The sequence below is a fragment of the Paramisgurnus dabryanus genome, chromosome 24 (assembly GCF_030506205.2).
Source record: "Paramisgurnus dabryanus chromosome 24, PD_genome_1.1, whole genome shotgun sequence".
In the NCBI taxonomy this organism is placed as follows: Eukaryota; Metazoa; Chordata; class Actinopteri; order Cypriniformes; family Cobitidae; genus Paramisgurnus; species Paramisgurnus dabryanus.
Genome location: NC_133360.1, coordinates 25,037,427 through 25,049,537, shown reverse-complemented (window position 1 = coordinate 25,049,537; position 12,111 = coordinate 25,037,427). Strand labels below are relative to the sequence as shown.

At 36.0% G+C, this 12,111-nt stretch overlaps 1 protein-coding gene across 3 annotated transcripts in view; it reads right to left on the bottom strand.

Moving 5' to 3' along the window:
* LOC135741005 (calpain-2 catalytic subunit-like) overlaps positions 1–12,111 on the bottom strand; it is a 35,836-nt gene that overhangs the window by 17,336 nt on the left and 6,389 nt on the right. Inside the window, exons 9-22 of one of the 3 annotated variants that reach the window (XM_065259610.2) lie at positions 11,100–11,174; positions 8,276–8,436; positions 6,755–6,924; positions 6,556–6,567; positions 6,207–6,415; positions 4,376–4,412; positions 4,245–4,310; positions 4,082–4,139; positions 3,933–3,997; positions 3,673–3,741; positions 3,288–3,366; positions 3,065–3,181; positions 2,900–2,955; positions 1,973–2,816 (exon numbers count right to left, since the gene is read on the bottom strand). The exons of the other annotated variants lie outside the window; for them this stretch is intronic. Coding sequence (XP_065115682.1) covers positions 2,793–2,816; positions 2,900–2,955; positions 3,065–3,181; positions 3,288–3,366; positions 3,673–3,741; positions 3,933–3,997; positions 4,082–4,139; positions 4,245–4,310; positions 4,376–4,412; positions 6,207–6,415; positions 6,556–6,567; positions 6,755–6,924; positions 8,276–8,436; positions 11,100–11,174 — 1,198 coding nt within the window. The 3' untranslated portion in view covers positions 1,973–2,792. Of the gene's footprint in view, positions 1–1,972; positions 2,817–2,899; positions 2,956–3,064; positions 3,182–3,287; positions 3,367–3,672; positions 3,742–3,932; positions 3,998–4,081; positions 4,140–4,244; positions 4,311–4,375; positions 4,413–6,206; positions 6,416–6,555; positions 6,568–6,754; positions 6,925–8,275; positions 8,437–11,099; positions 11,175–12,111 lie in introns of those variants that run through there. 3 annotated transcript variants of the gene reach the window in all.

Sequence of the window (12,111 nt, the reverse complement as noted above, 5' to 3'; positions counted from 1 at the left end):
ATGTAGTCAGGAGCTGACTTATGCAGGGCCTTATAAACAAAAAGAAGGACCTTAAAATCAACCCTGAATATTTACATGCTTATCAAATTGTAGTAGTGGATCAAAATAGACCCCCTAGATTTTTTACATGAGGTTGTAGGTTGTCACCAAGGGAGCCTTACCTGTGAGAGTAGGATTAAGTGCAGTGGGGCCTAGCAGAAGCACCTCAGTTTTATCAGCGTTTAATTGCAGGAAATTGTTGGCCATCCAGGTTCTTATTTCATCAAAGCATTAGAGAAGAAGTTGTAGAGAGAAGTCGCTTTCAAGTTTAATAAGGAGATAGAGTTGTAGGTCATCAGCATAGTAGTGATAGTTAATACTGTATTTCTGAAGAATGGAGCCTAGGGGAAGCATGTAAAGCGAGAACAGTAAGGGGCCGAGAATAGAACCCTGAGGAACACCATGAGGGACAGGTACAGGAGGTGAGGTGAACAAAGCAATGTTTACAAAAAATGTCCTATTTTTTAAAATAGGAGGTAAACCACTATAATGCCGTGCCTTGAACCTGCATATTGTAGTCGATTCAGGAGTATGTCATGGTCAATAATGTCAAAGGCTGCACTCAGATCTAACCGTATCAGAATGGCAGATGACACTGAATCAATGGACAACAGAAGATCATTCATGATTTTAAGCAAAGCTGACCCTGTACTGTGAAGTGCTCTAAAACCAGATTGAAACTTGTCCACGCAAACATTTAATTTCTTTGCGCTTCGTTTATAGAATGAAAACAGTGTTATTGTGTATCAGTCTTGTGTATAACCACTGACTCCAATGACCTAAGACAGTAGGACTGGTGACCTCCCTATACCTCTACAGATGTTTTTATGTTATGTTTTATATGTTGTGTCTCACACAAAGGGTGAGGAGGACGATTTTCATCTCTTCCCAAGAATTTTTATGAAACTTGAGGGATCATTATTTAGATCTATCCCTGAATTCACTGGAAACCTTTTTATTTAGATAAGTGCAGCAGCACGCAAGGGCATAGGGCTTTATGTGCTTTACATTATGGATGCCTTTTCCTAGATTGTTTTATTAGCAACATCTCACGACTTGTCTCGGGATCTTATCTTTCTTTTGTGCTTTAATCCAACTCTTCGCACTTCGCCACAAGTTATCAAAAGCCATTTTTGTTTCTGGGTGGTACAACCTTTCTTAACGCACGCATATGTGAAATTTTTTTTATATACAGTAAACTTAAATGAACTGGGTGCTTGACATAACTGTATAAGGTGTATGAATGAAAACTACATCATAAGACATTTGATTATGAGTAGAGAATTGATTTATAAGACTGGTTTGGACAAGTTCATAAATGTTTTCTTGTACTGTAATTTGTATTGAGCTGTAAGAGTATAATTCAGTGAGTCATCTGACTTGTTTATGTAAATGAGTAAATTGGTATTTAAATTTAGTATATCATCTCAAGTGTAATGCAAATCATAATAGCAAATGGCAAACATTTGATGGTTTATGGAAAGAAAATTAAAGAAATTACTTGTTTATTGTTTACTTGTTACATTGTTGTTTAATTCAAACAAATTGAAACAAGGCTGAAAAATGATGACTTACCTGAAATGAAGTGAGCATTACAAACACAAACCTCTTTGATCTTTGCATTGTCCCAGTCTGCACGTTTAATTGCTTGCAGCCACAGTTGTACTTTTTAGTTTTTGAGATTCTGCAGGAATCCCGAAAAACTTAACGACAGACCTGGTGTGATTTTCACATCCAACGACGCAAGACGGCATTTTTGACGAAAACGAATAATACTCAACTCAATCTGCTGTAATGACTTTTCTGACCCCGACATGCTCTGTGGGAACCGCCTGTGATGTGAACTTAGAAAGGGACCAATAGGTGGAGATCAGACGCAGAGCGATCAAACAGCTTTTTGCCATAGGGCAGGGAAGGACAACTGGCAGTAAACGTAGCTAAATATTAATATTGTAAAACTTTTAGACTGTAAATTCATGTCATAAAATTAATGTTCATTAGTGTTAGACGACAATGACTTAACCATGAGACAGATGGAGGAAAAAACTGCTTTCAAGTAACAAAGTAATGATAGCATAAAATACGCAGAGTTTATTGAATATCTTTACAAGTAGTTGCATTTCAATACTAAGTTTAACTTTATGTGAATTTAAACCAATTAGACAGGTGTTATTATACAAAGCAAAGACAGTGGACACACTGCTATTGTACTGTTAAAACTTCCCAAAATTCCCTTATCCATACTTGTGAAGACAATACAGCACCTGACATAAGATTAAACAGTAATAAAAATAAGAAAAAGAATAAATGAATATGTATAAAAATATTAAATGTCAGGCAAACACATCTTTGTTAATGTTCCAGTTAATGATAATACAATTGTTCATGTTAATTAATTTTGCATTAACCGATGTATACTACTTTTGATGGTAAAAATGTATTAATGAATGCTGAAATTAACATGAACGAAGATTAATAAATGCTGTAGAAGTATCATTCATTGTTAGTTCATTTTAATAATGTTAACAAAAACAACCTTGTTGTAAAATGTTACCAATGTTAGTAAATATAATTATTGGTGAGAAAAATAAATTAATAATAAAATAAACTTAATAAAAAAATGCTAAATGAATACTCAAAAATTTAGAAGAAAATTTAAGGTGTAGAAAACACACTCTGTCTGATTTTACTCCATCAGCCAAACCATCCTTCTCCTGGAAATGTTTCTGTTTTTGCAGAAAATTTGTGGATTTTTAATCGAGGGTCAAGCAAAGCCACTACAAAACAAAGCACATAGACACAATAAAAAACTGTATAATATACAAAATCATCACAATTTATAATCAAATTTGTACTTCACCTTCAGGATATCCAGCTCAACTTTCCCGGTGTTCTTATCGAACATTTGAAACGTTTCTGTGTAGATAAAAAAGCAAATAAGGAAGCCATTTCTGGTAGCTTGACAGATTAAGTTGGATTATATTGGATATGTGATATTTCTTGTTGTATTAACAGATAAACTTACTGAAGCGCATCTCCAAGTGGATCAGGCAGCCCACAAAGTTATCAAAGTCAATGGCTTGCTGCTGATCAGCATAGTGTAAGATTATCACCTGAAGTATTTCACCGTTCACTTGAAACCCTGTGGAGAAAACAGATATAATATATTTCATTGTGACCACTTTTTCCATTTTCCTAGCACATCTAATAGTCTACAGTATATAATAAACAGTATAAACAATAATTACCTGCATCGTTTAGTGCATCTCTCATCTCAAAGGAACTCATAGTGCCTGACTTGTCTGTGTCGCGTTTCTTAAAAATTTCCTTATGAGGTATTACAGAAAATAAAGTTTAGTACTTGCATAACTAAACACAATGATTTATCATAACCTTCATGCACACACAGTTGCACTTTATGGCCACTTATACTGCGACAACTTTACTGTAAATACAGCTGTCACTTCTCAATCCTTTGCATGCGTATTTTGCTTATTTACAGACATTGAAACTGCTTTCTACGATTCAATTCATCCCTGAATAAGTCAGATGGTAACAGCTGAATTTAAATTGAATCCATGCAGTGTGCACACAGCTGAACTAGATAACTATGAATTATTTGGTGTGATTTACCAAATATCTCTGGATCTTCATCCACAGTTTGTGAAACTCCAACAGACCAAGTTTGCCACTGCCATTTTTCTGGATTTAGGGTCAAGGGTCATGTGGTTATGATAGTCTCATGATGAAGTGACTCTGCCTAAATTTATCCAAAGATATCCGTTCAGAATCTCAATATATAAACATATATATCTGATGTTTGTATAAATTTATCCAAAGATATCCTAAACAATATAAAATCCAGTTATGTATAATTTGTGAGGAAAGGATACATCCAGCAGGCTGATAATGTGACGACACGTTTCCTTACTGAAACCATCAGACTTGATATCAGTTCCTGTGTAAAAACAATATAAAATATTACTGAGAATAACAAGTGATGTGAGAATACTTAAGTTAGCTTAAATGTGAATTTTCTTACTTTCAGACACAAATTTTTTCAGCAACCGCTGTAGCTCCCTTACAGACAGCTCTGAGTCCTGAATAGAAAAGACAAAATTACACCTCAACATTACTGTGATCAATATTGTGTACATACTGCACAGGCAAATAAAACAGAGATTTAAAAATAAAATGTTACTCACATTTCTAGCAAACTGCATAAAAAGCTCTTTACAACTTGGGTCCACATCACTCTCAGATATGCAATCCTGAGAGAAATAAAATATTATATTTTGTCCAATCATTTTTTTTGTTTATTAATAGATTAATTTACCTTTTGAATATTTGCAGTGATATTAACATCCATTGGGCTGCATGGAAAAGAGACAAGAGAAATATCCATCATGCATTTGTAGGGAATAATTACTATTTGGGACGACGTCAAGTTCATGTGAAACGTCAGGTATTGAGGTTATTTTGAGTGTTTAGTATTAAAGTGGTTTGTAATATCCCTTGTAGAACAGACAAGTGAACTAGTACCACCATGTGGGGTTAAACTAGACACAATTTGTAAGATAAGAAAAAAAATACAAATCTGTAGTCTTAAAGATGCCAAATAATGCATGTAAATAATCTGTTAAATTGTTCTCTGATATTTTCATAGAAGGTGTGGCTTTATTAAGTGCCATAATGATCCAAACAGTTTTACATGTCCATTTACAATCCTAGAATTTGCCTTTAGAATGAAATGGTGAAAGTGTCATGAATAATAATGTTGAGCTCTGCTCTGATTGGCTGCTTCTCAGAGCAGCTCATTTCAGTAGCTCTGTGTGTGTATGTGTGTGTGTGTGTGTGTGTGTGTGTGTGTGTGTGTGTGTGTGTGTGTGTGTGTGTGTGTGTGTGTGTGTGTGTGTGTGTGTGTGTGTGTGTGTGTGTGTGTGTGTGTGTGTGTGTGTGTAAACAGACCTTATATAAGAGCCTGTATCAGATAAAAATACAGAATTTCAGGAATAATTCATTGTTGGGAGATTGTTTTTTTTAGTGTGGACCTGCAAAATGTAACTGTAATGTCAACTTCAGCCTAAACGCTAGCATATAGCATTCACTGGCATATAGCGCTAACAGTCACAACTTTGTTTTTAAGATTGTAACAACATTGTAGGGGTGTCCCTGACTAACGATTTACATATTCAAATCGGAATTGTTGATTCTTGCATATAGTCGAATCATCTATGTGCATGGTTTGGGAGGGGGACCGGAGCAGGTAGTCAACAAATGGTTAACTGTTATTTTCTTTCAAAAACAGCACATAGAAACTAAAACTACCTTTCAAGTGATGAACAAAGACAAAAGACGATGCATTTTTATCTTTTTTAAGTTCAATGAAAGGCAGTATAAACATTCGTTGAATGATTCCTTGTAACATTTTAAAGCCACAATGAACAGAACATGACACAAACATAACAAGATAAAAAAAATATTCGATAACTAAACAAAAAATAACAAATGTGTTAAGATTTGAGATTTAGCGCGTTTACTCTCCTTCTGCCGTAATAATCAAGGACTTTGCTGCCGTAAAATGGCTGCAGCAGGCGCATTGATATTACGTAGTAACCGGAAATAGTCCCCTGCTATTGAAAGATACTAAGGGGACTATTTTCGGCTGCTGCGTAATATCATTGCGCCTGCTGCAGCCATGTTATGGCAGCAAAATCCTTGATTATTACGCCAGAATGAGAGTATAGATCCTAGTCATATCTGCCTAGAAAATCGCACATTTTAATTTTCTGTTAGTCTTAGTACACGATGTAACTACAGAAGAGTCAAGTTTTAAATAGGAAAAATATTGAAACTCTTTTTTGAGCGCAATGCTAATGGTCTAATCAAATTCAATGGATTATGCTAAAATATGCTAAAAGTGTTACCGCCAGACCCGGAGATCAGCTGAATGGATTCCAAAATTGTAAGAATCAAATGTTTAACTCTAGGAGAGCTGGAAAATGAGCATATTTAAAAAAAGTGGAGTTTCCCTTTAAGTATAATTTAGGAACATAACATGAACGTGTATAAACGTGTTCAACTAAATTAATAAACATTTTCTGAGACATATTCCTTCAGCACACACCTTGACGGTATCCTAGTATAAAAAAACATTTTGGACAAACCTGGCGACCGCCTTTTTCTCTGTAAACACACGCAGTATAAAACTTCCCTGGAGATTTGGCTCAAAAGTGGAGGGAAGGATGACATATTCTCCAGGAGGCAACTTAAAGCGCTTGCATATCTCTCGCAGGCTGATGAACTTGCTCTTTTCAACTGATTTTTCATGCAGCAGCACATCCGAGTTGAGATGAACATTACTGCGACCCTTGAACTGCAAAAACATTCATAGCCACACACACACACACACACACACACACTTGTGAGATGAAGATATCAAGATGGATTACATCAACAAACCTGGAAAAAGATCCTGTTACCCTAATGTACAACACAAATAAAGCATGTACACACCTCATCTGGAACCTGAAACACACATACAACAGGATATTACTTTTCTAATATTAAGAGTCATATACAAGGTAGCAAGGTTGCAAATTTTGGTTGCACAATTACAAGCAAAATATGTTATTAGTAATGTTGGCAATAAGATTAGTTTCACTGTTAATATGTGTGTAGTATTGCGGGCTGCGTGTATCCAGTGTTGGGGTACCTTGTAGATATAAAAGCCTATGAATTTTAGGTCCCTTCCAATGTGTTTATCTTTGCGCACATCTTTCTGCATCAGTCCCACCAGCAAAGTGCAACCATCCTTTCCATCATGAGGGTCATCATCAACATCCTCAAGCTTGATCACAAACTGAGGGTTTGAGGAGAACGTATCTGGAGAGAGAAGGTGAAAAGACTTAGAAAACACACATTTATGTTGTGATGTGATCTGTTGATTGGTTTAACCCTCATATTATGTTCCTGGTCAATTTGACCCGTTTTGATTTTTAAGCCATTGGATAAACTAGTTAACCTGTGATTTTATTCTGGAAATTTTTTGACGTTTTTTCATTTATGGCCATGAGCATGCATGCAAGTGTACCAAAACAATTTTGTAACGAATTTGAGGTTTGCGGGTCAATTTGACCTGCATTTTGTTTTGTTCCAAAGCAACTGTATAGACCTAAATTAAATTTTGAAAGTTGGTTGCTATACTGGTGTTTTACTATCCTGAAATTGGGGTAAAAATGCTTCTCCTCAATCTTTTGAGTACTGAAAAACACTTTTACAGACAAAGATGGTAAAAGTGAGCTACTGTATAAATTCTATTTACAATGTCTATATAATACTACTACTTAAGTTACCGTTTTCCTCCAGACATTTTGTCACTTTTTCTCATTTAGGGCTATGAACATGCATGCAAAGTTAGGATGCACTGAAGTGTTTTTTTAGCACAATTAATGATTTTTGTTACAATTTTGATGTTCGCGGGTCAATTTGACCCATATTTGTTTGTTCCAAGGCAACTGTATAGAGACAAATTAAATACATTTATTGCGTATATGATGGTGTTTTACTACCCTGGAAAAGGAAAAGTGAGCTTTTCCTCACTATTTTCAGTACTGATAAAGACTTCCACAGACACAGAAAAGTAAATGTAAACTATCATTTCTATTTTCAATGTATATGAAATACTATGTAAAGCAGATGAATTCAGACCGACAGAAAATCCAGAGGTGAATACAGGTGATGCCAGTTGTGCTCCACAAAACATGACACCAAAATAAGCACCATTTGTGTAAAATGCAAGAAGTCAGAAAACACATGCTTGATGTGTGCACATCATGTAAAAAATGATTTTTTGAATTTATACAATGAGCCTCAAGAACAAAAGATGAAAGAAAAGTTTCATTTAATTTCTCAGCAATATTAAATTGTTTATTTAAGATGTTTTAAACATAGGTATGTTAAAAAAACATGTGGAATTAAAATTTAAAATGTTAAACGTTACAACAGTTTTTGTGCAACATTTGTTAAATGCATTTTTAAAAATCATACTTTTTAACATTAAGTGTTTGTAATGTGTGACAAATACTGATACTAAAATGGTCCTGTTCATACCTTATTCCTTCTTGTTTTTCATAATGTGATATTTAAGGAATTGCATTGAATCCAATGCGGGTCAATTTGACCCACTCCATCAAAATCGTCACAAAAATCGAACACAATACAGGGGTTAAGATACCTTTATTGTTAATGCAGCCTCCTGCGGTACATCCCACTTTCCAGTTGCCATCAAACTGGCAGTAGTTCCAGTGCCTCACCTCTTCACTGGTCAAAGTATCTGGAGTCAGATTACAAATCTCCAGCCTTGAGAAATTCTGCAGAAAGTCTGAATATGTCATCCTGACAAGAAGAGAAAGAGATACTGTATGTATAAAAGGTATATCTGCAAAAAGTTACATTTGGATTGTCATTGGAGTACACATATCTTTGGCCTCTAAACCATGAAAAGCTTCTGTGTTCTGAAGCTGCATTTATAAAATTATTGTAAATTATATTGAATGTCGCTACAAAAAATCTGAGATCGCCCGTACTAAATAGCGGAAGTTTACTGGACTCTTTTCTATTGCATCAAGGCACTCCAGTTATCTGCTATATTCAAGAAAGTTAACCAGTTAATTTCGAATCACTCTTGTGGTACACACCAATTTTGCAGTTGTTTTATAGATGAACAAACATACAGGTCACATGATGACAATGAAAACATGGCTAATGTATGTTGCACTTAAGTCATGATAAAACATAACTATGACCTCTTCAACCAACGGTTCTATTTATCACTGAGCCCTTAGCAACCACATAAGCACATTCATAGCGAATAATAATACATATGAAAGTTCCAATCAGGATTCAAGCCCCACAATAGCACATAGACAGCGCTGCTTAGAGCTACAAATGACCTCCTCTTAACATCCGATCGTGGTGAAATCTCAATCCTTATATTACTAGACCTTAGTGCAGCCTTTGACACAATAGATCACAGAATCTTACTCAATAGACTAGGAAACTATGTTGACATCAGTGGTCAGGCGTTAGCCTGGTTTAGATCGTATCTAACCATTCGATATCACTTTGTTTATGTAAATGAGGAAGAGTCATATCACTCCCCCGTTAAATACGGCGTACAACAGGGATCAGTTTTAGGCCCTATCCTATTCTCGTTATATATGTTACCTCTAGGAGACATTATCAGGAAACATAATTTTTCACTGCTATGCGGATGATACCCAGCTTTACATCTCGTCACAAACTAGTGAAACCCACCACTTTGCTAAGCTAAAAGCCTGCATTAGTGATATTAGGGACTGGATGGCACATAACTTTCTTATGCTAAACCCCAATAAGACTGAGATACTTATTATTGAACTAAATCGTTCCAAACATAATATGTCAGATTACAAGTTGCCCATAGATGGCTGCACGGTGGTGCCATCTTCCACGGTTAAGAATTTAGGCGTGATGTTCGACAGCAATCTATCTTTCGATAGTCATATCTCCAACGTCTGCCGCACTGCATTCTTCCATCTTAGAAATATCTTAAAAATACGCCATATGCTGTCTGCATCAGATGCAGAAAAGCTTATCCATGCTTTTATGACCTCTAGAATAGACTATTGTAACTCGTTACTCGGGGGATGTCACGCAAATCAGGTAAACAAGCTACAGCTGGTTCAAAACGCCGCCGCAAGAGTGCTTACTCGATCTAAAAAGTATGACCACATAAGTCCAATTCTGGCATCTTTACACTGGCTACCAGTTAAATATCGCATACAATTTAAAATATTACTAATCACCTACAAAGCCTTAAAGGGGCTAGCGCCCTCGTATATTAAAGAACTACTATCAGAATACAATCCACCACGTAAACTGTGTTCACAAAATTCTGGCCACTTAATTATCCCAAGAATATCAAAAGTGTCTAAAGGTGGTAGATCCTTCTACTACTTAGCCCCTAGGCTCTGGAATGATTTACCAAATAATGTTCGAGTATCAGACACAGTTGATCAATTTAAAGCTAAACTTAAGACATTCTTCTTTAACAAAGCATTCACACAAAATGTCCAGTAAATGTACTTATCCCGCAATAGTTAGTTTGTCTAGAACAAAGCACTCACATACCTCATATGGGCAATATACTTATGCAGCAATAGGTAGCCTGTCTGGAACCAAGCGGATTTTAAACCACAATACTGTATGACACTTGCATTACATATGAACGGCCCTTACGCTAATAGAAATCTGCTTTTCTCTCCCTGTCTCGTCCTCGACCCCGTGGACAATGAGACAAACAGACTCAGTTCCTGCTGCTGTGAAGGTCATCGCACCACTGATCTACTGGCTGTCCTTCAACGTGATGCCCAGCCGATGCGCAACCAACGACCACCGGCAGAACCAGTTTAATCCGCTTACCCGCTTCCTATCCCTACCGTGTTTATATATATATAAATATATATATATATATCCTTATATATATCCTTCTAGGAGTTTTTCCCACTGGGTTTTCTTCTAGGGGGTTTTTATCCCTGGGAGAGTCAGCCAACTTTGGCTTAACTTAGCACTTTACTGTATACATTACATTATTCGGATTAACTCAAGCGATGTGGGAGAAAAAACATTCTTGAAATTGTAACTTTGATTTAGTTTAATTGCTAAACTACAAGTGAACGAAATTTCAATGAATTTGAATGACGCGTAAGGGTTGTTTTACCACCCGCAAATTCGAGTTTCAAAATTTTTTTATTCTATTTTGTTATTCTTGAACCCATAGACATGGTCTGGGTGTCATTGAAAAAGTTTTTTCAAGCTCTTTCTATCTGAACAACTAGTTTTAGCATTTAACCATGTTTAAAATGTTCACATACCTACAAAATATACTGATATATAAAATATACTGACTGCCGATAAGTAAGTACTTCACCTAATTCAATATGTACTTTCAAAGTATGTGATTTCGGATGCAGGGGGTGAGTATGATTTTTGAGCTATTCAGTTAAAAGTTTTCTTACCAGAATTCTCCATCCTCAGCTGAATAATTCAGTTTCGCTCTCTCCTCCGGACAGATATTTTTCCACTCACTGGAGCTGAAAAAGTGATTCAAAGTTGACTCAGAATGGACATGTCAGGAATAAACCAAGATAAACGTTGGTTCAATATTGACATTTGTCAGATATTCAGTCCCAGAAATCTTTAAATCTCTAGAGTAAATACACAAAAATATTTGTTTAAACGGGCTTCCTTAACTTCGCAAGGGTAAGCTTATAATAATGATTTATATAAATTAAATATATTTATATAACTTAATTTATTTAACACTCCGATGTGTGCCCATTAGCACCCCCTTTGCACCATTGATGCGGTCTTTACGTTCACACTGATGGACAATTTCCGGCGTAACGCACGAGTCTATCCTAAAATACGACTTTGGTGCGCCCTTGTGGACTCCCGTCAAGGGTCCCTAGGGTCTGCACTACATGATGTCATCAAAGTGCAGACTCAGAGAAAGCCCACAAGTTTGGAGTTTGCCATTTGGGACAGGGCTATGTTGCATGTGTGTGCTGCTATGGATGGTAAAGAGTTTGTATTGGGGTAAAGAGGTATCATGAATGTTCAGGAACGAACCCAAATGCAGAAATGCAGGCCTGTCGTAAGGACAATAGGGCAGAATCCTGACAAGAGTAAAGTACAAAATGATCACAATAACTCAATCCAAATGCTTTACTCTTCAAACCGATACAAAAAGACTAAAAGATGTGTATTGTTACTTTATGTTGGTCTTATTTACAAAACTGTAAAATAACAAAAGCTATGCAACAATTGAGAAAAATCTTGCAAAGCTTTCCGAAGATTGTGAAGTTTACCGCCCCCTAGAGGAACATATTGCCGTTGTTTTGTCCAAACTGATCAAAGTCGTGTTATAGTCACAAAATATTTTTTTGTGTTCATGGCATGGATTTCAGAATGAATGTCTTTTTCATGTCACTCGCACACATTTCTATAAACAGTTTTTTGTGTCTGTTG